This window comes from Natator depressus, chromosome 10 (assembly GCF_965152275.1).
Source record: "Natator depressus isolate rNatDep1 chromosome 10, rNatDep2.hap1, whole genome shotgun sequence".
Lineage (NCBI taxonomy): Eukaryota > Metazoa > Chordata > Testudines > Cheloniidae > Natator > Natator depressus.
The window spans coordinates 14802622-14829351 of NC_134243.1; the positions used below are offsets into that span (position 1 = coordinate 14802622).

Sequence of the window (26730 nt, forward strand, 5' to 3'; positions counted from 1 at the left end):
GCAATGCTACTTTGAAAAGCTCTGGCTCTTGGTGCATAATACTCAGTGGAATACAATACAATCACTCAAAGAAGAACTAGTTATATACAACTCCCAATAATACAATTACCTATGTTCAGATGCAGGCAATTTTTACTTCATTTATAGTATTACCCATGATGTGGGTCCTTTTCCACTTATTTCATTTTCCTGTACCTAAAAATACACTACATTGACATAAGTACCATAGAACATTTTACAAAATATTTATTTTGAAAAAATCACCCTGTACAAATTTAAGCATAACATTCTCAACACTGCAGGTTTATAAAAATGCTAACAGAACAGAAAGACTCAAATAAAACATTAAACTGATGTTTTTGAAATTACGAAGAAATTGAAACAGTTTCTTTCTGAGGAAGCTACAGTATCTATAGAAGTCTAATCGAAAGTATCAGACTGGTTCATTTTATAGCTCCTTTTGCTTTTCTTTATACCATTTACATCACATACATGTATCAATGGATGACTTTCCCCTCCTCTTTATAAACTCCCTTTTATACATAGTCAAACATTTAACTAAATATCCAAAATTGCTTACACTTTCACTGTACATAACTTGGGCTCCAAGAAAAGCCAGCAAATTTTTCATCATTTTTCTGAGTGCCTAACCAAAAAAAGTCATTGCTATACATTTTTGTTACAAAAATCTCTGTACAAACCAACTTAGCTGATGTAAATTTCTGAAAGGATTAAAACGGATAGTATTTAAACAGTTCACGTGTCCCTTCATAGTAGTATAATGAAGGAAAATTTAGTAAAATTTCACCAAGTAAAATCGAAGATCTGGGAATACTGGTTTCTTAAAGTGTATAAAAAGTTTACATGCTGCAGATTTAGGATATGCCATTCCTAAAAATCTAACAGTGCCAGTATTACAGCACTTGTTATCAAATTCGTCTGTACACATTTTAAGTCTCGCCCCCTCGTTTTAAGCTATTTGTGGAAGTTGTCTTTGAATAATAAATCAGCACATTTCTTTGTACATGAAATACCGCTGTCATGAAATTAACTTAAAACACTAAAACTGTAGTATTTCTGTAAACATGATTAAAATGAAGACTGATGAAAAAGGCAGTGACGGGTAAGCCATGGTTTGAAATGAATTCTTCACATTTTCTTCTTACCAGGATACATGGCTCACAACACAAGAGCAGCAAAAGAGAGATCTAAATTTCAAGTTACAGCCAAGGGTGCCAGGCAGGATCCATACGACAGAGATTATCCAAGCTATTTGCAGCTGCTACAAGAGTGTTGACTTTGCTTTCTCCTCCTTCAAACTGAGCAAGATTATGTAGTCGAGTCATGATAGCAGTAACAGCTTTTTGAACTAGTGAAACCAGCTGCTGACTGTCCATGTTTTCAGGTTGCCCGGCTGCTGAGAGTGGAGAGGAAGTATCCTCTTGTGTTTTCTTGTGCCAAGCAATTATTTCATCCCGTAGCACAGTTTTCAGGATGCCATCAACCTGCATGAAGGAGAAAATTAGATAATTATGTTTAACTAGAAGAAGTGTCAAGAGACTATAGTTTTTTAACTAAATTGTAATAAATTACATCTTGACATTTTGGTCTCTTTGTAATCTTAACCCTTTAGGGGCTGGTTGCTTCAGAGGACTAAGGCCTGGTCTACAAAACATGGTTATTTCGGAATTAACCGAGTTACTTCGAAATAAAACTGATTCCGTCCACATGACCAAACCAGTTTTTTTCGATTTAAAAAGGGCTCTTTAATCAGATTTCTGTACTCCACCTCTGCAAGTGGAGTAGCGCTAAAATAGAGATCGCAGTTCCGGATTACAGGTACTATGGATGGAATTCAACGTTATTGGCCTCTGGGAGCCATCCCAGAATGCTTCCTTGTGACCGCGCTGGACAACACTCTCAACTCCGATGCACTAGCCAGGTAGTCAGTAAAAGCCCCAGGAACTTTTGAATTTCCTGTTTGGTCACCATCAGCACAGTCCACCATCACAGGCGATCATGCAGAGTCCACCATCACAAGAGACCACGCAGTCCCGGATTTGCAGACAAGCTCCAGCATGGTACGAATGGGAGGTACTGAGTCTCATCGCATGTTGGGGAGACAAATCTGTTATGGCAGAACTACGTCCAAAAAAAAAAAAAAAAAATGCAAATACGTACGCTAAAGTCTCCAGGGCCATGACGGAAAGAGACTCTCCAGGGACACAGAGCAGTGTCATACAAAAATCAAGGAGCTCAGGCAAGTGTACCAAAAAGCCAGGTAGGCGAACGGGCACTCTGGGTCACAGCCCCATATATGCCACTTCTACTGTGAGCTGCATGCAATTATGGGGGGTGACGCCACCATTACCCCACCACTGTCCATGGACACCTGCAAGGGGGGAGTAGCACGAAGCAAGGAAGATGAGTTTTTGGAGGACGAAGAGGAGGAGGAGGACAGTGCACAGGCAGCAAGTGGGGAATCCGTTTCCCCCCCGCAGCCAGGAACTATCCTTAACGCTGGAGCCAATAGCCTCCCCCCACTCCCAAGGAATGCTCCCGAACCATGACCCTGGAGAAGGCACTTCTGGTGAGTGAGAGCCTGATCGGAGCCACGCGGTGAGGGAAACCCAGCCGTGCTGGGCTGTTCGCTTTAAAGGGCTCATCCCTGCTCAGAGCCTCATCGTAGCCATGCAGTGGGCGGAGGGGGGGGGGAGGGGCAGGAAGGAAGGGTGTTGTGTGAAGCAATCATCCCAGAGAGCCCGCAGGCCCTCCTTTTATATGAAAAGCCCACCAGGCATTGCTTGCTATGGGAAACGGGGCCCAGCAGTTTGAAAGCTTTGAAATGAATGCAGAAGAAGCAGAATCCCACGTGCCCCTAGGGCTTACCATAGCTGCCTGCAAGCTGAATTCTGTTGCCCAGCCGCACGCGATGGCTTACTCACACCAAAATGGCAGATACTTCAGTATAAGAGGCAAAATGCAACCTTGTACAGAACGAACATGTGCTGTGTACTATGAATTGCCTGTTTCACTGAGAAAGAGTGTCCCCCTTTGTTCTCTAAAATGTATCTTTTAAAATACTACCCTCCCTTTTTCTCCTCCTGCAGCAGGTGCAAATGTTTCAACGTGGCCCCTATCTACTCTGCCCCAGAGGCTGGTCCAGATTAGAAGGCGGAAAAAACGAACTCGGGACGACATGTTTGCCGAGCTCATGCAGTCCTCCCGCACTGACAGGGCCCAGCTGAATGCATGGAGGCAAGCAATTGCGGAGTCGCGTAAAGCGTTACATGAATACGAAGAGAGGAGGGACGTGCACAATGAGAGCAGGCAGGATGCTATGGTCAAGCTCATGGGGGAGCAAACTGACATGCTGCCTTTCCCGCATTAGATCCACCATACAGCAGAGCAAGACCACAGACTGCCGCTGCAGCCCCTGTATAACCGCCCTCCCTCCTCCCCAAGTTCCATAGCCTCCTCACCCAGACGCCCAAGAACACGGGGTGGGAGGCTACAGGGACCCACACAGTCAACCCCAGAGGACTGCACAAGCAGCAGAAAACTGGCATATCCTAAATTTTGATTTGGTTTCTGGACTTGTCCTTCCCTCCTCCTCCTCCCCCCTAACCCAATATCCCCCCTCTCCTGTCTAGCTTCTGATTTTTCTCAGTGTTTTGTGCAACAAATAATAAAGAACGTTTTTTAAACAACTGTGCCTTTATTTCCTTTCATATGTATAAGGGCGGGTAACTTTAAGAGAAACAGACAACTGTCACACTGTACCCTGGCCAGTCATGAAATTGGCTTTCAAAGCTTCTCTGATGTGCAGCGCGCCCTGCTGCGCTCTTCTAATCACCCTGTTGTCTGGCGGTGTGAAACTGGCCGCCAGGCGAGTTGCCTCAACCTCCCACCCCGCCATAAATGTTTCCCCCTTTCTCTCACAGATATTGTGGAGCACACAACAAGCAGCAATTACAACTGGAATATTGGATTCGCTGAGGTCTAACTGAGTCAGTAAACTGCGCCAGCGCGCTTTCAAACGTCCAAACGCACATTCTACCACCATTCTGCACTTGCTCAGCCTATAGTTGAACTGCTCCTTACTACTGTCCAAGCTGCCTGTGTACGGCTTCATGAGCCATTGCATTAAGGGGTAGGCTGGATCCCCGAGGATAACTATAGGCATTTCAAAATCCCCAACAGTAATTTTCTGCTCTGGGGAGTAAGTTCCTTCTTGCAGCTGTTCAAACAGACCAGAGTTCCTGAAGATGCGAGAGTCATGCACCTTTCCCGGCCATCCCACACTGATGTCGGTGAAATGTCCCTTGTGATCCACCAGTGCTTGCAGCACCATGGAAAAGTACCCCTTGCGGTTTACATAGTGGCCACCCCGGTGTTTTGGGGCCAAGACAGGGATATTCATTCTGTCTATCGCCCCGCCCAGAGCATTAAACCCCAGAGCATTAAAGCCATCCACAATGGCCTGCACATTTCCCAAAATCAATACCCTTGATAGCAGCTGGTCAATGATAGTGTTGGCTACTTGCAGCACAGCAGCCCCCACAGTAGATTTCCCCACTCCAAACTGATTCCCAACTGACCGGTAGCTGTCGGGTGTTGCAAGCTTCCACAGGGCTATGGCCACTCGCTTCTCAACTGTGAGGGCTGTTCTCATTTTGGTGTCTTTGCGCTTCAGGGCAGGGGACAGCAAGTCACAAAGTTCCATGAAAGTGGCCCTTCGCATACGAAAGTTTCTCAGCCACTGGGAATCATCCCACATCTGCAACACTATGTGGTCCCACCAGTCTGTGCTTGTTTCCCAGGCCCAGAATCGGTGTTCCACAGCATGAACCTGGCCCAACACCACCATGATCTCCCAATCGCCACATGCCGTGCTTCTAGGAACGTCTGTGTCCATGTCCTTATCACTGTCATAATCGCGCTGTCGCTGCTTCCTTGCCCGGTTTTGCAGGTACTGCACATACTGCTGGATAATGCATGAGGTATTTACAATGGTCAAAACTGCAGCGGACATCTGAGTGGGCTCCATGGCTATGGTGCCTGCATGGGTAATCCTAGAAAAAGGGTGTGAAACGTAGGAGAGCAGAGTGACAGCGGAAGAGGTGCTGTTTGGTTCACGATAGCCAAAAAAAAGGCGGGAAATGGTTGTCTTCTGTAGTTTTCATGGAGGCGGAAGCCCAGGACAGACGACATGGAGAAGCTCAGAAGCGTGGCAATAGCAGGAGAGCAGAGTTGGCAGCGGAAGCTGTGTTGCTCGGTTCACGATGGCCGAGCAGAGTTGGCAGCGGAAGCGTTCGATGAGGAAGAGAGAGAACAGATAGTAGAGATTACATAGGAAGATAAGAGGAAATGAGAGGTGGATTCATAGTAGCAGGAGAGCAGCGGTGCACCATCTGCTGAAAGCAGTATGGCATCTGCACGCCAAATAGGCGCGAAACGATTGTCTGCCGTAGCTTTCACGAAGGGAGGAGCGACTGACGACACACACCGAGAAACACCTGCGAGAATGTTTTTGCCCCATCGTGCACTGGGAGCTTAACCCAGAATTCCAATGGGTGGCGGGGACTGCGGGAACGCTACCCACAGTGCACCGCTCTGACATTCGATGCCAGCCTTGGTACTGTGGACACACTCCGCCGAATTCACACGCTTTAGTGGGAACGCAGAAGACCGAATGTATAAAATAGCTTCCGAAAATTCGAATAGAATTTCGAAATAATTTCGTACTGCAGACGTACACTAAGACTTTCAGTAAGCTTTAAGTGTTGTTTAACAAATTCTTTTGTTCTCTAAGAGAGATTTTTTTTCCAAAAAGGATTTATAAAAAGCTATGAAATTATTTCTACATAGCTGAACTACAAAACCAAATACATTTTTACACACACACTATTTTCTATGCATCACACACACATTTTTGCCCAACAAGAACATGAAGGTTTATTTCAGGAAAAATATTGTTCTAGAATAGAAATAACTAGCTGAATGATATCAGATATGACTCTTACCACTAAAGTCTGGAAAGGAAATTCTGGTCCCACATCCTACCCACCTATGTAAATGCAGCATATTTCAGCTGAACGTAATTAGTAGTTATTGTCCCACAAATTGTAATTTCTTGTTTTGACTTGTTTTAACTGTGGATTTCTGAACTGAATTTTTAAAATTTCAACTAACTGGCATCCTAAGGACACCCTGTCGTTACTGAGAGGAAATACACAAAAAACAGTTTTCTATTTTCCCTCATCCCTTAGCAGCTCATTTCTTGATAGTAAGGTATAAATGCCAGCAGTCTGAGCTTTTGATGCTAAGAGTTATAGTTTATAAAACCAAGTCTTTCTAGGCATCCCAGGTATCTCTAATCAAAACAGTATTTTGAAGAAAAAGAATTAAAGGAATTCAGCTTACTAAGGTTAAAAGCCAAGCCACATTTTCAAAAGTAGTCAATGTTACTAGGTGCTCAATCTGAGTGTTACAAGTGCTGTGCTTCCATACCTCCAAATAAAGTCAAGGGGAGTTGTGGGTGCTCAGCACCCATGAAAGTCAGGCTTATGGTGTTTCCAGTTGTACATGCAAAAACTGAGACACACACACATTGAAGGCCACATCTGAAAATTTGTCTGCATGTATAAACATGGCCTAAAACATATGTAAAGTCAACCTGTAAGTGGCTTAATTATGGAAAAACACACTGCACCTGCTTTCTGTTCTACAAAGACGGAAAATGTCACATCAGGAACTCACCTTTACCCATTTGAATTTTAAAGGTAACCACCACACACTGTATGAGAATGCCTAATTGCTAAAAAAAAAAAAAAAAAAAAAAAAGTAACTACAATGTGTTTTGTGCAATGCTGTTTGGTGCAAATTGCTGCCTAACTGCAAGATGTCTCATTTTTGTAAAGCATTAGAATTTAAAAGGAATTAAGCCAATTTCTTTAGTAAACTACAACGTGTCAAGAGCCAAAGTCCATCAAAGCAACAATGTATTTTCAACATCCTACTCTGCTAATGAGGTGTCACGATGTTTTTCTATTCCCAGTATACTCTTAAGGATCTAAATGATGCTATATTTGTCATTTTTAGATTTTCAAGGACTTACAAAGCTAGGATGATAAAAACAACTGGTTCATATTAATTTGATTGAGCAAACAGTGATTTTAGAGTGAAATTATTCCAACCTTATGTATTCTGACTAAAACTACAGAGATTTCAACTGGCCTTTGTATTGGTGCTGATGTAATATTTAAGAAGTTATTGTGGCGTTCTCAGAATCTGTAAAGAACGGTTACATACCTGCTCAGTAACTGATTTTTTTTGTTTGTTTTTTTTTTGGATGTGTTGTACATGTCCATTCCATTTCAGGTGTTTGCGTGTCATTTCACCAAAGCTTGAGATCTTTTCCCCACAGTGATACCTGATGGCTGGTGCTTGCATCCACCACACGTTCGTGCTGATAGTTGAGGGTATAAAGGGGCAGAGCCAACCGCTCCCCACAGTTCCTTCACACTGGAGGCATATATTTTCTTTTACTCAAATGTAGAGGGGAAAGAGGAAAGGAGATGTGCAACACATCTTGAAGAGCAACAGTTATGAAACAGGTATGTAACCATCTTTTCTTTGAGTGCTTGCACATGTCCATTCCACCTCAGGTGACTCTCAAGCAGTTCCAGGAGGAAGGTATCAGAGTCTACCTAAACAAGGACTACACAACACCACTCTCCCAAATCTAGCACCATCTCTTAAGGCCTGGGAGACAGCATAATGAGTGGTGAAGGTATGAAGAGATGACCAAGTCGCAGACCTGTAAATGTCACTGATGTTTGACCTAAGAAAGCACTCAACGCTTCCTGAGCTCTTGCAGTGTGTGCTAAAACTCTGAGGTGGTTGGACCTTATCAATATCATAGCAAAGATAATACAGGAGGAGATCTGCAAAGAGACCCACTGACTCTTCACCTGGTCATCAAAGGAATTAAATAATTGCAGAAACATTAAACTGTTTTGTCCACTCCAGGTAAAAGTCTTAGCCTATGGACATCCAAACTATAGAGTGTTTCCTTGTCTTTATGAGAGAGTGAGGTTTCAGAAAAAAGGTTGTTACATATGTAGCCTGATTCAGATGAAAGCACCACTTTAGTGAGACTTTTAGGGTGCAGACGTAAACTAATTTTATCTTTATAAAAGACACCAAATAAGGAGGATCAGCAACCAAAGTCTGTAGTTCTCCTACCCTCCTGGCAGAAGTAATGCTATTTATAGGAATGCTATCCCCATTGAGATGAGAAAGGGGGCACATACAGGCTCAAAAGGGGGTCCTATTAAAATTGATAGAACCAAATTTAAATGACATGATAGCGTGGGATCAATTACAGTAGGGAAGAGTCTGTACAATCCTTTCAAAAATCCAATAGTCATAGGGTAGGGAAAAAAATCTTCCGTCATAGGATGGAATGAGGAGATACCCTAAGTTTTTATGTGGCAGCTATTAATAGAGAGTCCTTTTACCTCTAGGTGAAGCAAGAAAGCCAGAATAAAATGTATGGGAGCCTAAAAAGGAGAAGTACCTTTCTGCCGGAACCACATGGAGAATCTCTGCCATTTCCTGAGGTAAATATACCTTGTGGAAGAATTCCCACTAGTTAAGAAAATGTTTTGAACCCCAAAGGAACAGTTAGCCACCAAATATCCAAGCCGTTTGATGTAGGCTCTGAGAGTTGAGATGCAGTGACTGGCTGTGGTTCCGTGAAACTATATACAAGACTGAGGGAGAGATGTGGGATCTCGAATTGAAAGACTCAACAAGTCAGAGAACCAATGATGTCAAAGCTGGGCTGGTGCTATTAAAATTAGACTGGTGTGATTCTGCTTGAGTTTGCACAAAACTCTTAGTACCATTGGGACTGGAAGGAAAAGCATACAGAATTTCCCCCCATCCAGGACAACAGGAAAATGTCTGACAAAGACCTTGCACTGTGACTTGCCCTTGAACAGAACAGGTGACACTTCCTGTTGTCAGGTGATGAAGAGATCTATTTCTGGCATTCCCCAAGGCTGAAAATGGACTTTGCTATGTCAGATCTGAAGAACTAATTATGATCTCTGCTGAATGTTGTGCTGAAATGGTGTGCAAGATATTTTTGGACCCCCCCTGGGAGATGAGATGCTTTGAGTGTAATTGCGTGAATGTAGACAGTCTATAGGTTCATTTCCTCTTGGCAAAGGGGGAATAATCTGGCACCTCCCTGCTTGTTCAAATGGAACAGCAGTGTTATCCATGACTACCTGCACAGTATCACCTCTGATGTGAGGGAGAAAAACCTGACATACCAGGTGGATAGCTCAAAGTTCTTCAGCACTGATGTGCAGAGACAGATCTTTATTTGACCAGAGTCCCTGAGTCTGGAGGTCCCCTACATGAGCTCCCCATCTGAGACACAAAACATCTATGACCAGGGGCATGGAGGGAAGAGTTGCGGAAAAAAGAAACCCGCCTTCCAAACCCTGGTGGGGTCCAACCCACTAATCCAGGGACAAGAAGACATTTGCAGGAACATGAATTAGTACATACAGCTAACAAAAAAGAATGACAGACCAGCTCTGAATAACTCTTAAGTGACTCAGCATGCCAGACTTTACTTATGTACAAGCTGCCATGTGACCTAGAAGTCTCAGAAAATTCCTCACTGCTGTACAAGGATACACCTTGAAGCCCCTGCAAAGGTTCAATATTCCTTGAAGCCAGGCCTGAAGTAAATATGCTCTTGCAGTTATAGAATCGAGAACTGCTACTATGAATTGGATTCTCTGCAGAGGCAGAACAACTGATGTGCCCTTGCTGATCAACAGGCCCTACGAACAAAGGCAACCACCACAGACTGTAGAGGACTGGAGCTTTTTGATGGCTACCTCCATTTGCTCCCTTGACTGACCTCAAACCAACCAAACATGGGCATACCTGGACACCTACTTTCTTGAGATGTGCTGCAATGACTGCCATGCACTTTGTGGAGACTTGAGGGGCTGAAGACAGGCCAAAGGCAAGGTCTGTAAACTGATAACTATCTGCTACAATAAACCTTAAAAAGCTCCTGTGACTCTGGTGAATGGCCACACGGAAGTAGGCATCCTTTAAGTAGAGGGCAGCAAACTAGTCACTAGGATCTAGGGATGAGATAATAGATGCTTGGGTAACCACACAAAACTTCTTTAAAAATGTATTTGTTGAGTTTTTGCAGGTCTAAGACAGGTCTGAGGCCTCTCTTGGCCTTTGGAATGAGAAAATAATGGGAACAGAATCTCTTCTTCTGCGGCCCCGAATTGTAACAGAGGTTGAACTTCTTGAATTAGAAGTCTTGCGAAAAAAGTTCCTGACAAGGGATGCGGCGGGGAGGAAAGAGAATGGAAAACAGAGGAAAAGTGTAGGGTTTATCCCAGTTCCAATGTGCTTAGTACCCGCTGATGAGTGGAACAACATGCTGCCAAAGGGAGGGGAAATCAGAGTGAGTGGTATGCTGGCCTCAACTAAGGAATCAGACTGCTTAAATGCTATAAGATTGTTTAAAGATAGCAGCTGTTGTTAGAGGTGGCGGAGGAGGTTGTGGTCCTCTTTGAGTCTTTTGGCACCTCCTAGATTTGGTCCAGCTGACTTGAAGGATAGAACAGGTACTTTTACAGGACCTGGAGACAGAACTGCTTTCTCTTAGGGCTTGGATGCAAATGCCCAAAAACTTTAGAGTTGCCCTAGAATCTTCAAGACAATGCAGAGCTTTGTCTTCTCTGAAAAATAAATCTATGCCTTCGAAAGGCAAATCCTCAATTGTCTGTTGGACTTTGGTTGGAATGCCAGCTGTTTGCAGCCAATAAGCATGATGCATAGTGACCATTATTGCCATTATTCAAGCTGCTAAATCTGCCTCATCTAAGGCAGCCTATAAGGATGTTCTTGCCACCAGGTGGCCCTCAGTCACAAGTGCTCTGTATTCCTCTTTGGCATGATCTGGCAACTTGTCCACAAATTTCAACACTTAATCCCAGTAAAAGTGGTTATAGTGAGCAATTCTAAACTGCAATCCTGATGATATATAAACTTTTCTCCCAAACAAATCTAATTTCTTTGTGTCTTTGGGGCTAGATTTGTCTTGCCTTTTCATTCACAGCTGTTACTACCAAAGATCTTGGGGTTGGGCGTGAATAAAAATACTAATGACCCGGAGAAGAAACTTCGTAACTCTTCCCTGTCCTTTTGGCAGTGGATGTCAAAGGGGAGGGAATTTGCTAAAGGATTTTGGTAGGACCTAAGATGGCCTCAATGACAGGTAAAGCCAAGTTAGCAGGGCCTGCAAAACGTCTTCTAACTTATATGCATAGTCTTGGACTGGTTCCAGCTGTGCACCCAGGAGATGACTATTCTTTTCATTAAGTTCCTGGTACACCTTATTGTCAGAAACCATAGAGGAAAATTCAGAGACACTGGCCTCCTCCAGGGATTAGGAGGAAGTGGTGCTGGAGACCACAACTTTACAATGCTAGATGATGAATGTGGTACTGGGGAGCATCTAGTCAGAGCTGGCTAAGCTCTAACTTCTGGCTGATTCTGTCAGAGACCTAGCCCTCAAAAATGAAGGGGGCCTTTTTTCTGGCTAGAAGATGCAAAAGTGTTTGACTTAGGGTGACCAGATGTCCCGATTTTATAGGGACAGTCCTATTTTGGGGTCTTTTTCTTACATAGGCTCCTATTACCCCCCACACCCTGTCCCGTTTTTTCACATTTGCTGTCTGGTCACCCTAGTTTGACTTCTTCTGCTGTTTGGGTGGTACTGGAGATGGAGAATGGTGACTTCTCTCCGGTTTCCTCCAATGCGAGGATGCCACCAACTCTGGTGGTGCATTCCAAGACGGAGTAGAGTCAGAACTCCTGCATATCAAGTACACTGACCTATGAGGTGTCCATTATAGTGCAAGTGTGATATGCCTGTAAAACACTATTTAAAGGTAAATACTGTACATACCTTAAAGTTCGGCTGTGCAAAACAGCGAGCTACTGCAATCATTGATGCAGTCAATGGACCAGAAACGCCAATGGTTGTAAGGAATTCAGAAATGTTTGGTGTAAGACGGAATGGGACAGGACGATTGGCATCCAAATCACCAGTAGCATCATTAATATCAAATCGGAAGTATGCCACGTTCAGCTTGCCAGTATCCTAGATTTTAAAATGAGACAGAGGCATGAATCTTTATAAAAGGAAAGGAAAATCAACGTATAAAAATCACTAATAGACTTTTTTTTTTTTTTTTTTTTTTTTACTGGCAATACTCAGAGCAGAGTGGTAAGTTTAATCCATGTGCATCAGTGAAATTATTTCCATTTCCCTAGCATAAAGTGTTGTAACAAAGATGGAAGTTAAATATGTAAGAATAAAAAAAACACTGAATTTCCTTTGTTCAAATACCGCCTTGCTCTCGATCAAGCAATACTTGAACAATGGGTATCTAGAATTTCAAACATACTATTCTCTTACAAATCATGTGTAGACAGAAGAAAAGTAAGAACCATATTAAATATATGGGATCAGAATATCAACCATAAAGAACAGGTTCTTTTGTGGTTGTGGTGGGTGAGCGAGTAGGGGAAGAAAGATAAATCTTCATTCTGTTTGCATCTCAGCAAAGGACTGCATTGTTCACTCTGAGTACACACCTGAAAGCCATGTCTGAGTGGTGGGGATTCATTAATCTTTTAATTGTTGTATAGAGTATAGCTCTCCAAGCATTAAAATTACATTAAGATATACCATCTTTGCTCTACGAAGTTGGCAAGTCTCATGTTAGATGCTTATGTTAAAGCAGAAAACATTGGCAATGGAAGCTGCAGTTCGACATGATACCAGTGCCAAAGGGGAGGGAGGGGAGAGAGAATGGAATTAGAAAATGAATATTTCCCATAAGAATATGAAGCTCTAAAACCACTTGATATTTGACACAGGAAAATAGTCAAGATAGTGCTTGAGAAGAATGGGGAAAAGGGAATCAGACTGTACACACATCTACATGAACATTTGAGAGTTTTTATGTTGTTTTTGAGACCCTTTTTGATCAACAGGAGTTGTCCTTCCAAAAGCTGAGAATTTAGAGTGTAATGTGTGCGCCCACTGATGGCATTTTTTTATTGTTGATTTATTTATTTATTATTTTTATTATTGATATATATTTTGTATAATCATGTAGTGAAGAGAGAGGCCTACTGAAATGCTCTGTTGATTACACACGGGGTGCATAAACGCACGCAAAAAAAATCAAATCAGTGTACAGTGTATAGTAAATATATAGTCATTTCAAAAGTTAATTACAAAATTTCAGTTTATCAAAGAAGAAAATGTGCATCTTCAATGAATGCAATATACCTGGGCAATCTGTAACATCTCAGGGTTGAGTCTATTTAAATGAAAGACAAATTCTGCAAAGCCAATTAATGCCAACTGAATTGTGAACATCTTTCGAAACGTCCAGTAATCTGTGGCATTTGGGAATGTATGTAAAGCCCATTCCTTAAGCATACTGCGTGGCACCATGTTACTCTGCACTTCTTTAAGTATATCCCGAAGAACCTAAAAGCAAAGCAAATTTAGTTAAGACAAGTGATTTTTAAACCACTACTATCTACTGATCGGTCAACATAAAAATGTACTAATGAAATATCAGAGCTAACTTTACTAAACTACCCCTCTTCTTCCCTCAACTGTTCCATTTTAAGGTGGAATCATGATTCTAAAACAGATGCATTCATTCCAGTATTTTTTCTAACTCTTCTATAAACATATGAGAAATTCTGAAAGTGCATATCCTGAACGGTTTCAAGGTCATTTCAGAGTTATGACAAGAGATGTTTCTTTGCCTTGAGAATGTCAGATGAATTATTACCATAAGGACATCAGAAAGCTGCTTACAGATCTAACAGAAGCCGGAAGACCAAACAGTTATTATACCTTCTACTCAACATCTCAAGAAAAATCAGGAGTGATCCGAAGGACATTCAATACACCCTGCTGCTGCACTTGCATATAACAGAGTAGAGAAGTACTTAACTCTTCATCTTCAAAAGCAAATTTTCTTGCTGTAGCTTCATTAATATAACCAGCATCAATTCACTCCTACCAAATATCCCATACCCCACAATCAGGAAATACAAAGTGTTTCTTTCCACTCTGTGAAAGAGGCAAAGAAAACAAATTGGGATGGACAGTTTCACTCCAAGCTGAAGCAGCACTTTGCAGTGAACTCAAATCCTCCCTTCAGGACTTGATAGTTATATTATTTTTTAGTTATATTAGTTATTTCCAGAGGCTCTGGAGCCCGGTGGGGACCCACCATTCTAGGCACTGTACAGATGTGATCAAACAGTCCCTGACCCAAAAACTTTACTCTTGGAGCGTTATCCTAAATTCACTGAAATCAATGGAAAGACTCCCACATTGACTTCAATGGGTTTTAAATTAGGCCCTTGACTTAAGACGCAGGTTAACCGGTTGCTGAGACTAACAAATCACCAAGGAAGAAGGATGGACAGGATAACAGTGGTATGAGCATATTTGTCATAGACTAGCTCTGAACAGATCAATTGCAATAGTCTCAGCTCATTAGCCATTATGATATGAAGAGGACAGATTTTTGCAGAATGGCATTCCACACATAAAGGGCTACAAGGAAAAAGGTATGAAATTGCATCTGGGACATTACAGGCACAGACCTACAAAAACTGTTTTATCTTTTTGGTTAGGGGTTTGTATGAGGAAATGAAGGGCATTTTCACAAGTAAGTGGAACTGGGAGAAAAAACACAGAACACAAGATCTTTGGAGCAAAGACGTATGTTTGGACAGTGCTTAGCACAATCTGGGTGCCCTCTCAATAGTAAAACTAAAGGCAGGCTTTCAACTATTTCTGTAATTTCACACTGTGCAGCACAGTTCTCCCCTGGATGTAAACATCTGCAAACTACTACCATATTTAATTACTGTAGCATATACTAGCCTAATTAATTAGAAAAAGAAATAAAGTTAGAATCTGTTCCATTACATTCAAAAGAGAATAATCGTCATACTGGCTTCAATTAAATGACTGTTCACGATGAAGTTTGATAACCTGAAGGAATCAGCCTCAAAACAGAAACAGATGTTACGTAACACATCATTTTGTTTTGTAACACAGAAAGGCTGGAAGACTTTCTTGCAACAACACATTCTGCAGATAAACATATTGTGTATTTCCACAACTAATCTGAAACTGGACTGGCATGGTGAAAGACATATATATATTTATATAAAAAATGAAAACCTTTAATAACCTTATTTCATCAGCACTGGATGGCTCCTGGGAGTTACAATAGGATATGGAGCCCTGTACTCAGCAGGACACAAACATGAATTAGGTTCAAGTTAGTGGTGACTGACTATACTTTGCATCTGACTTTGGTGAAATAAATCCATGGGCTCAGTTCAGCTTCTTGTGAACAGACGTCCACTTTCCAAAACCTGGCCTCATGAATGACATGTTTGCACCCTCATGCAAAAAGATAAACCTGACTCAGATACCATAGCAAACCAGCATGGGGAAGCTTACACCACATCTACCAATACTGTATCTGTTTTTGTGGTGCCAGGAGTTCTGCTTCTGATGCTCTCAACTGACACCTTTCAGAAGTACTAGACATCGGACTAGAAAATAATATAAACACCACGTTTTTATCTACACTAGTTAGAATTACACTTATGTAGTTAATAAAGTAGACTAGGTAGTGAGGTTTTTTGAGGGCGTAAGTTTCCTGAGATTCTTCAGAATACTGATGAGATAATGGGACTAATGAGATATCAGGTAAAAAAGACCACCACCACCACATATACAATGTATGTAGCAAACACGAGAAAGGAAAGCAAAGTATAATGTCACAAAGCCCCTAAGAAGTGAGTTTGAATAACAGTAAACAAAGATTCAATACCTGATGGCTGGCTTGTGTCCCTCGTGCTTGGACTGTTGCCAATCTGTCATAGTAACGAGAAATAGGGTTGTCATGCTCAATGCCTTTCTTGGCACAGCGTTGCTTATAGATCTCCACCAGGGAGAGAGAAGAGGGATTGTCTTCAACCAAGCGCATCTGTGGAGAGACTGCTACAACACGGGGGACTAGAAATAAATTTTGCAACAGGAAAAAAAAAAGGACAGAAAGAAAATAGTTAATACATAATCAAAACACTAAGAAATGGGAGAATCAGCATGCAGATATCAGCCCTTAAACATTGCTGTGATAATCAACTGAAGTATGTCAAGTGAAGATTTTTATTCCTATAGCACATTCAACTACTTGGTTAAACAAAAAAAAAAAGCTTAATAAAAGAGAGAGGCATTTTCTTTTTCACTCCATGTCATACCATGCAAAGGAATTTCTGAGTGGGAAAAACATTTCTGTATCACACTGAAAGGGATGGTTGAATTTCCTACAGCTAAACCATGTTAGTAAAAATCTGGCGATTCACAGTTCATCCTGGGTCTCTTATTTGTAGAAAAGAGGAGAATTTTTGTTTCAGATACTAATCTACCTACTGTGAACACACGTTTTCAGTATCTGATTAAATCATTCTGGTCTCACTCCAATACATATATAAAAAAAACTCTAAAGAACAACAAAAAAATTTAATAGAACTTTGAGGAGAACCCACAACTGGAGAGAAAGAACATTGCAAGAATCTGTGAAGAACAGACCTTCACATGATAAGATTGCGTCTCTCTTCAACTAAGTATAAATAGTTAACATTTTCAAAAGCACCTAAGTGATTCAGGAGCCTAGAGACATAGGTACTTTTGAAATTTTGCCTACAATCCAGTTGGATGCTTTGCAGAACTGAGTCTAACTAGTTTTTTCTAAACACGCGCAACACTCATGTCTGCTATTTGCATTCTGCACTTCTGTTAAGAAAGAATCAGACTAGAGCTCTTTTGTAGCTAGTTTTACACGGATGATATTATTTAGTTTGTTTGGCAATCTTGATCTTTTGGGTCACCAGGTAGATTGTTTCATTGCAAGCAATGAAAGTGTTGAAATAATTGATCTCAGCTTACTTGTAACAACGAGTTTTCCCCCCTCACCCCCAAATCCTTATGTCAACAGTTCAATGTGGTTTCTTCAGTAACTTGAAAAAAAAACACCCAATATAATTTGTGTTACATGCAGAATTGTCATTAATGAGCTGGGTCTTCTGTTTTGCTTCCATTTAACCCTCGGGGGAGAAACTTAGCCTTCTTCACTTGTAGGCTCTGACAAAAATGTGTAATAACACAACAAGAGGATGTACTGATTTTGATTTTTTATTTATTTTTTTAAAAAAGAGATTGTAGTTTAAAATTAGGTTCTTTGCATATCCACCATAGCATTTATGTTATTATATATGCTACATTTAAGAGTCAGCTTCTGTATCCATTAAGTATATCTTTCAAGGGGTTTATCCCGTCTTTTTAATTGTCATTAGTACTGAGCATGACATACAGTTGTCTTCCCATATATATGAACTAAATAACCCCCAAGAAGTTAAGACACTGCACAAGTTATTTTGCCTGTTCTGTGATAGGTTATATCAATGGTTTGGAGAATGCATACTTCCTACATATGTCCATACAATGATCGAGCTATCTATCTATCTATCTATACACACACACACACACACACAATGCCTTTTTGATAAGAATTCCTTTGGCTGGGAATTTTGAGTGGGATTCTTCTCTGTGTGGACATTAAGGGTCACATTTTTGAAGCTAGGTCTTTTTTGCACTTGTAATTATTAGCAGTTGTAATTTATGTCAGTCAGTCATCTAAGTTCATGACTGCATCTGTATCAAGTACATAACAGCAACTGGGGGTGCAAAGAGAGAGACTGACACAAAAATCTGGCTCAAAAAACTCGAGGACCCACGCTAAAACAGCAAGAGTCTGCCCCACTGTCCTTGTCTACAAATTTCCCTTACCCTCAATTGTGAGACAGTTGGTTTCTGCCCTCCACCTCTGATTGCATTACAGTGGTGTTGTATACAGAACTTCTAAGTGCTTCACAATCTTCCAAGATGATGGGTATTTATATTACTATATAATGTATTAGTTGGCTGGCAGCTGGAACTTGCCAACAATTTAATTGAACAAAGACATTATATTTGCATTAGTGTTCAAGTCACACGCAGACCAAGTGTACCGTGAAGAGTCAAATACTCTCAGTAAGGAGTGTTTCACAACTTCACCATGACGACTGTATTATTTATTATCAAGACACAAAATAATCAAAATGCACGTACACAGGGGAAGAATTGACAGTACCTTCCATCTTAACTGTCAGTTCCTGTCTTTTACACACTTAACTTTCAACCTTACTATATGCAGTGTTGTTGTAGCTGTTGTCCAATAAAAGATATTACCACACCCACTTTGTCTCTGAACTTTAATATTGCACGCATAAAGATACTGCATGAATGAAGATTTTTGCAATTAATATAAAAAATTACAGTGTGAGGGAGAGGTCTAACTGAGGAAACAGAGGCAAGACAGCTACTGTTTTGTTCACTGTTGTTCCCAAACATTGCCAGGCTGTAGTGTGAGCATGGAGACAGCCTCTAAGTTAGCTCTTTCAAGACCAAAATCATGCATAAATATATGCACACAAAGAGGTCTATATTAAAGATATCTGAATTACTGAACTCACATTAGTTTAGCAATTGTTTAGCCGTAAACGTTATGCAGTGCCGACGAAGCCTTTTATTTTAAACCTAAGAATTAATGAGTAATGGCCTCATAGGTAGAACATGGAAATGATACCAAATTCAAAGTTTTACATGAGTGGCTGTCTTCCACACCTTCCCATTGCTTTTGGATCATCTAGAAGTGGGTGGGGGTAGTCTGGTATTCACACATCACTAATTTAAAATAAAACTGTCCGGTAAATGTCATCAGGTGGATCTGCATATTGCCACAGCAATGGATCCTTTGGGACATAGTGCAGAGGTATGGCCAATCATTCACAGATGACTTTGCTCCACACAGTATTTGTAACCTCTTCTAAAAAATGTCCCGAAATACCGCACATTCCCCTTTCCCCTCGGACAGTGGAGTCACAGTGCCTGGGAAGCCTCTGTGATCACCAGGATAGAGGCAGGATTTACATCCATTTAATTTGATGTCACACATATTTCAAATTTTAGTTTAAATAATTAGATCTTCTTACATCACTTTAAGGAACATGATTTTCTTAGACACAAAGAATTATCTAAAACCTGCTCTTACTGTACCTGTGAAAAATAAATGCCTCTTTGTGGTTTCTTTTCTTTTCTCTAAGCAGGGGTTCAAAAGGCGAAGGAGCTGTAATACTCGCTCTTCTCTGCGAGACTCTGTCAGGCAAGCATCATTCATTACTAGGTATGGGTAAATCTTTCCATTATGGCCTCGGATATAGAGTCTTCTGGCTGCAGTGTTGTGCTTCTGTACTATCTCCACTCTGGGCATAAATCTATCAAGAAAAGGAACAGATAAAAGCACCTGAGCTTTCGAAGCCTAAAGCTTTATTTCTGTCCTCTGAGATCAAAGCAAGACTTTTTAAAAAATAAAATAAAATAGAAATGTCGTATTTAGAGGTACAAAGAAACACCTTGTTAGCTCCTGAGCTTCTGCAAAACCAACGCTCAACTGTGACTTCTTTAAAATGAGATACAACCTTATTATAAGCTACACTTCTACTAAGAGCTCAGCAAAGATTTGTATTCTGTTTAAAAAAAAAAAAGAACATGGTTATGAAGAAAGTTTTCATCTTTGTCTTTTCTACATTTAAGAATGAAGCTTTTAATTCAAGCTATTCTCTTGACCAGATTCTGATAACCACAACACTGATGAAAAACCAGAATACCTCTACTGACTCTAGTAGTTGGCAGAAATACTCTGGATTTACACTAATGTAAAGGAGATTACAATGAGCTTAAAAATATTCTCCTCCTCCCTAATTTCCCAGTAAGACCCTGTACAACTACCATATGAATCTAAAATTAGAACTGTATTATGTTAAGACATAAGAATGTAACATGCCATTAGATATTCCATTAAGTCATTTCAATACAGAGACACAAATAAAGTGCATTTCTGTAACTGGGATTGATACTGCATCACAAGAAGTGGGGGAAGGGGATTTTTTTTTTTAAACCTTTATTTTTTCAGTTACATCTACCTTTTACCCAATGGTAGTTTACCTTGCAATTTTGATGTAATAATGAGTTGGCTTTGGCATAAGGAACTCTCCAGGAATCTCCACTTCTGCAGTTTGAGCTGAGAAATTACTTAGAAAACGACACTTCTCCTCTATGAGGAAGAACTTTGGAAGCTGCTTAGTTTTCGCCTCTAGGATTTTGATCCACTTCTTCAGTTTAGAAATAAGATTGTGAAGTTTCATGGAGCCTGGTACACTGAAGTCAAAGTCTAAAAGAAATTTTTTTAAAAAAAATATATCATTCTGAATGCCGTATGGTATATTTAACTATCAGATATTTGAAGTTGGCATTTTAAAAGTTGTTCTTTCATCTTTGTGCCGTCAAGCAAAACATTTTTAGGTGCACCATGTACAGCACACCATTATGCATTAAAATAGATCTACAGTGGTAATATGGAGGAAAATGCTAAAAATGGTTATTACATACACTGGAAAAGTAACTACTACAATTAGCATTTTGAACACAAAAAACATTACCAAGAAAGTCAGTGTATAAAACACGTGAGTGGTTACTAAAAGCAAATGATGAATACCAAACACAAAAAGAAAAAAGCTAATATGTTCAGATTAATTTTGAGGACACAGAATGGGAGATGAAACTACTCGTGAAAGGGATCAGACCATCTTTGTCACATATGAGTAGAGTACATAGCACTACTGGGCTAGGAATTTAAGCGCTACAGCAGTACAAACAAAAATAATTCCATGGTGCATACAGGTTTGCTACATTTAGTTGCACAGGTTCTGTTGGGTATTTCATCCCTGTATGAAGTTTGATTTTGGAATCTGATAATTACAACCAATTTGTAATAAACTGTACACTAGATGACTTAATCCACCAGGCTCTCTGTTGCTTCCTTCTCCTGCACAAAGCTCTAGACAAATCCATTTGTTTTCCCAGCTCTTTTGCCTATATAGATTCTCCTAATACCTTACTGCTTCATGGTCATGGGGACATTAGAAATAACACTGTGAAAACTCTGAATACTGTAACTATACATGATTAACTGTCTTTATTTGGTTTTATGTAGTTCACCAATTCAGATATCATGGAATGCGTGTGGTATGGAGTAGGCTGGATTAGATCAAATCATACAGCAGAGGAAGAATGGCTGAAGCTTATTTTCCAATCTACTAATGTGAGCTTCCTTTTGACTTAAAATGAAATTAAGTGGTATTAGATAGTACAAAAGAGATCTTAGCTCTATTTTATTCTGTATCTGGGTATAGATACCTTTTTTAAAAAATGAGATGAAAGAGCACCAACTGGGGAGTAATCTCGAAAGTCAGAAGTAATTCCAAAACAAAGTAGTAAAATTGCTGTCTGCTATTCAAAACAATTATTTTTATTTCTTACAGCTCAGAACAGAAAAATACATTTCTTTTTACTCTTTTCAGTGTTCAATATTTGTATGAAACAAGTAGTAGAATGGATAAGACATCCTGAATAGAAATGCCAACAACATGCAAACAAACAGCTCTGTTCATCCTTCCTAACTCCAGCGTCTCCAAGCTAGCCTAGTGTTTGTCCAAGATCAGACCAAGCATGAATAGCTGGTTGAAGCTGAATCCAAACAGCAGAGAGATTGTTCCAGTTTAAAGAGAATTTGCAGCTACATGCTGTCTCCTCTAGTTGAAGATACATATCCCACAATTAGTCAAATGACTCTGCAATTTGGGAATGGTTTTGGATTCTCACTGACGTTATACTCTCACATATGCAAACAATGCATTCTGCTACCTATGGCTGGCTAGATAAGTGTTCCATCCTAAGTGGGACGTGGCCTCAATAGTACATGCCTTTGTTACATCCTGATTGGATTACCACAATACAGTCTACTTGGGCACAATCAATGCTCAGGAAACTCCAGTTAGTACAAAACAAAGCAGCTCTTCTTAACAACTCAGGTTACCGCTCGAATATCAAACTTGTCCTCTGCTTGCTATAGTCGCACTCCATTGAATATCATATCAAATTCAAGATCTCCATCCATATCTTCAAGATAATAATCTGGGCCGGGACATCTGAACAGTTGCCTACAGCTCCAGGATGAGAATTGGGGTCAACAACTGGAACCATCTACTACAAGGATAAAGTGTGGTTGTGCAGGAGATAATGCTTTATCGAGAGTTGATCTGAGACTGTAGAACAAAATCCTGCAAGATCTAAGAACCACCATAAATCCTAGCACTTCCTGTTCTGAGTGCAACGCACTCATCTTGACTTTGCTCTCACTAATAAGAACACACAGCACAGCTTAAATAAAAATATCTTTAAAAAATTAAAGTGAAAATAAAAATAGTTTAAATCCACACAGAATTTTCCCCCTGCAGAGAGGAAGAAAGACAGAACCATGTGCCACATGCATTACTGGTAGATGAGACATAAGGTAGGGGACGTAACATTTTTTAGTGGACAAACTTCTGTTGGTAGAAGGTACAAGCTTTTGTGCTACACAGAGCTCTTCTTCAGGTCTGGGGAAGGGAATCAGAATGTCCGAGCTAAATACAAAAAAGCTCAAGTTTCTCTCACCAAAAAGAAGCTGGTCCAATAAAAGATATTGCCTCATCAACCTTGTCTGAGCTAAATACAAGTCAGAACAGATTGTTAAGCATAAGAGGTAACACGTTATAAGCGGTCACTAGAAATGAAGTGGGCAATTGAGGGTCAGCCGTTATGCATAAGGGATTTGAAAATATGCATTTAAGAGTAGCAGGCAAACGTAGTGTGTTAAAACCAACCTTCAAACAACCCCACAACAACGTACTTCATCCACTGCCCCAACAACAACTATGTGGGTGAAACCAGACAAATACTAAACTCTTTAAAAAGAAAAAAGAAAAGGAGTACTTGTGACACCTTAGAGACTAACCAGTTTATCTGAGCATGAGCTTTCGTGAGCTACAGCTCACTTCATCGGATGCATAGCATATTGTGGAAACTGCAGAAGACATTATATACACACAGAGACCATGAAACAAAACTTCCTCCCACCCCACTGTCCTGCTCGTAACAGCTTATCTAAAGTGATCATCAAGGAGGGCCATTTCCAGCACAAATCCAGGTTTTCTCACCCCCCCCCCCCCCACAGACACACATACAAACTCACTCTCCTGCTGGTAATAGCCCATCCCTCTTTGAAACCTCTCTTTATAATGAGCATGATAATCAAGGTGGGTCATTTCCAGCACTAATCCAGGTTTTCTCACCACCCCCCCCCCCCCCGACAGCAGGATTGTCCGGCTATGTAGACTCACTCCTCAGGCCCTACGTTACCAGCACTCCCAGCTACCTTCGAGACACCACTGACTTCCTGAGGAAACTACAATCCATTGGTGATCTTCCTGATAACACCATCCTGGCCACTATGGATGTAGAAGCCCTCTACACCAACATTCCACACAAAGATGGACTACAAGCCATCAAGAACACTATCCCCGATAATGTCACGGCTAACCTGGTGGCTGAACTTTGTGACTTTGTCCTTACCCATAACTATTTTACATTTGGGGACAATGTATACCTTCAGATCAGCGACACTGCTATGGGTACCCGCATGGCCCCACAGTATGCCAACATTTTTATGGCTGATTTAGAACAACGCTTCCTCAGCTCTCGTCCCCTAACGCCCCTACTTTACTTGCGCTATATTGATGACATCTTCATCATCTGGACCCATGGAAAAGAAGCCCTTGAGGAATTCCACCATGATTTCAACAATTTCCATCCCACCATCAACCTCAGCCTGGTCCAGTCCACACAAGAGATCCACTTCCTGGACACTACAGTGCTAATAAACGATGGTCACATCAACACCATCCTATACCGGAAACCTACTGACCGCTATTCCTACCTACATGCCTCCAGCTTTCACCCTGACCACACCACACGATCCATCGTCTACAGCCAAGCTCTGCGATACAACCGCATTTGCTCCAACCCCTCAGACAGAGACAAACACCTACAAGATCTCTATCAAGCATTCTTACAACTACAATACCCACCTGCGGAAGTGAAGAAACAGATTGATAGAGCCAGAAGAGTTCCCAGAAGTCACCTACTACAGGACAGGCCTAACAAAGAAAATAACAGAACGCCACTAGCCGTCACCTTCAGCCCCCAACTAAAACCCCTCCAACACATTATTAAGGATCTACAACCTATCCTGAAGGATGACCCAACACTCTCACAAATCTTGGGAGAAAGGCCAGTCCTTGCCTACAGACAGCCCCCCAACCTGAAGCGAATACTCACCAACAACCACATACCACACAACAGAACCACTAACCCAGGAACCTATCCTTGCAACAAAGCCCGTTGCCAACTGTGCCCACATATCTATTCAGGGAACACCATCACAGGGCCTAACAACATCAGCCACACTATCAGAGGCTCGTTCACCTGCACATCCACCAATGTGATATATGCCATCATGTGCCAGCAATGCCCCTCTGCCATGTACATTGGTCAAACTGGACAGTCTCTACGTAAAAGAATAAATGGACACAAATCAGATGTTAAGAATTATAACATTCATAAACCAGTCGGAGAACACTTCAATCTCTCTGGTCACGCAATCACAGACATGAGGGTCGCTATCTTAAAGCAAAAAAACTTCAAATCCAGACTCCAGCGAGAAACTGCTGAATTGGAATTCATTTGCAAATTGGATACTATTAATTTGGGCTTGAATAGAGACTGGGAGTGGCTAAGTCATTATGCAAGGTAGCCTATCTCCCCTTGTTTTTTTCCTACAAACCCCCCCCCAAGACGTTCTGGTTAAACTTGGATTATTGCTGTGCACATTGTAAGATGAGCTATTGCCAGCAGGAGAGTGAGTTTGTGTGTGTGGTTTTTGGAGGGGGCTGTGTGTGTGGGGGGTGGTGGTGGTGAGAAAACCTGGATTAGTGCTGGAAATGACCCACCTTGATTATCATGCGCATTATAAAGAGAGGTTTCAAAGAGGGATGGGCTATTACCAGCAGGAGAGTGAGTTTGTATGTGTGTCTGTGGGGGGGGGGGGGGGGGGAAAGGGTGAGAAAACCTGGATTTGTGCTGGAAATGGCCCTCCTTGATGATCACTTTAGATAAGCTGTTACGAGCAGGACAGTGGGGTGGGAGGAAGTTTTGTTTCATGGTCTCTGTGTGTATATAATGTCTTCTGCAGTTTCCACAATATGCTATGCATCCGATGAAGTGAGCTGTAGCTCACGAAAGCTCATGCTCAAATAAATTGGTTAGTCTCTAAGGTGCCACAAGTACTCCTTTTCTTTTTTCTTTTTACGAATACAGACTAACACGGCTGTTACTCTGAAACTAAACTCTTTAATGAACACACACACAAAAATGATAAAAGACAAAAACACCCTATCAACCATGTGCGAACAACTTTCACAAAGTGATCACTCCTTATCTGGCCTGTGTAATAGTAGCCATGTCAATCCCAGGATAGGAGAGAGACAACATGGGTGAGGTAGTATCTTTTATTGGACAAACTTCTGTTGGTGAGAGACACAAAATTTCAAGCCACACAGAGTTCTTCTTCAGGTCTGGGAAAAGTACTCCGAGCATCACCGCTAAATGCAAGGTGGTGATTGTTTAGCCTAAGTAGTTAGCACATAGGGACTATTAAAGGAAGAGAGATCTGTTAACACCTCTGTTTTATGCTTAACAATCTGTCCCAGCTTGTATTTACCTCAGTCTTTTTCTTTCCCCAGAACTGAAGAAGAGTTCTGTGTACCTCGAAAGCTTGTGCCTTGTACCAACAGAAGTTGGTTCAATACAAGATATTACCTTATCTGCTATCTTGTCTCTCTCATATCCTGGGACCAAAATGGCTACTGCAAACTATTGGCAGGTGCTTAGGTACCACAGTGGAGAACATGGGATAAGAGCCCAAACAGAACAGAATTTACAAGATAGAAACTGACAATAGTGTAAATCCCAGTTACTGCATATTAAACTCTGAAAATTGCATAATATTTACCATTGATCAATTTGTCAAAACAAGCAAGGTCTTCTTTAGCTTTACTGTGTTAGAAACGCACTGCACATTTCCTCACAGCCTGTATAAGATTCACAGTTAGCCCTGGTTTACACTGTGGGGATCAATCTAAGTTATGCAACTTCAGCTACGTGAATAATGTAGCTGAAGTCGACGTACTTAGATTGACTTCCTGTGGTGTCTTCACCGTGGTTAGTCGACTGCTGCCGCTCCCCCATCGACTCTGCCTACGCCTCTCCCAGCGCTGGAGTACAGGAGAGTGCTCGGGGATCAATTTATCGCGTCTAGACTAGACATGATAATCGATCCCCGCTGGCTCGATCGCAGCCCGCCAATCGGCAGGTAGTGAAGACATACCCTTATAGTAGAACAATTTCTGCATGTGAAATCTCCAATATGGCTTAATACAACTAGAATGCTA

At 41.1% G+C, this 26730-nt stretch overlaps 1 protein-coding gene across 3 annotated transcripts in view; it reads right to left on the bottom strand.

Moving 5' to 3' along the window:
• Positions 1 to 266: 266 nt before the first annotated feature.
• Positions 267 to 26730, bottom strand: part of TRRAP (transformation/transcription domain associated protein) — a 156664-nt gene continuing 130200 nt past the window's right edge. For all 3 annotated transcript variants that reach the window (XM_074965259.1, XM_074965258.1, XM_074965256.1), the window contains 6 exons: positions 20288 to 20513; positions 19340 to 19557; positions 16014 to 16198; positions 13424 to 13627; positions 12029 to 12223; positions 267 to 1505 (listed from right to left, as the gene is read on the bottom strand). In XM_074965259.1, coding sequence (XP_074821360.1) covers positions 1221 to 1505; positions 12029 to 12223; positions 13424 to 13627; positions 16014 to 16198; positions 19340 to 19557; positions 20288 to 20513 — 1313 coding nt within the window. In that variant the 3' untranslated portion in view covers positions 267 to 1220. The remainder of the gene's footprint in view (positions 1506 to 12028; positions 12224 to 13423; positions 13628 to 16013; positions 16199 to 19339; positions 19558 to 20287; positions 20514 to 26730) is intronic.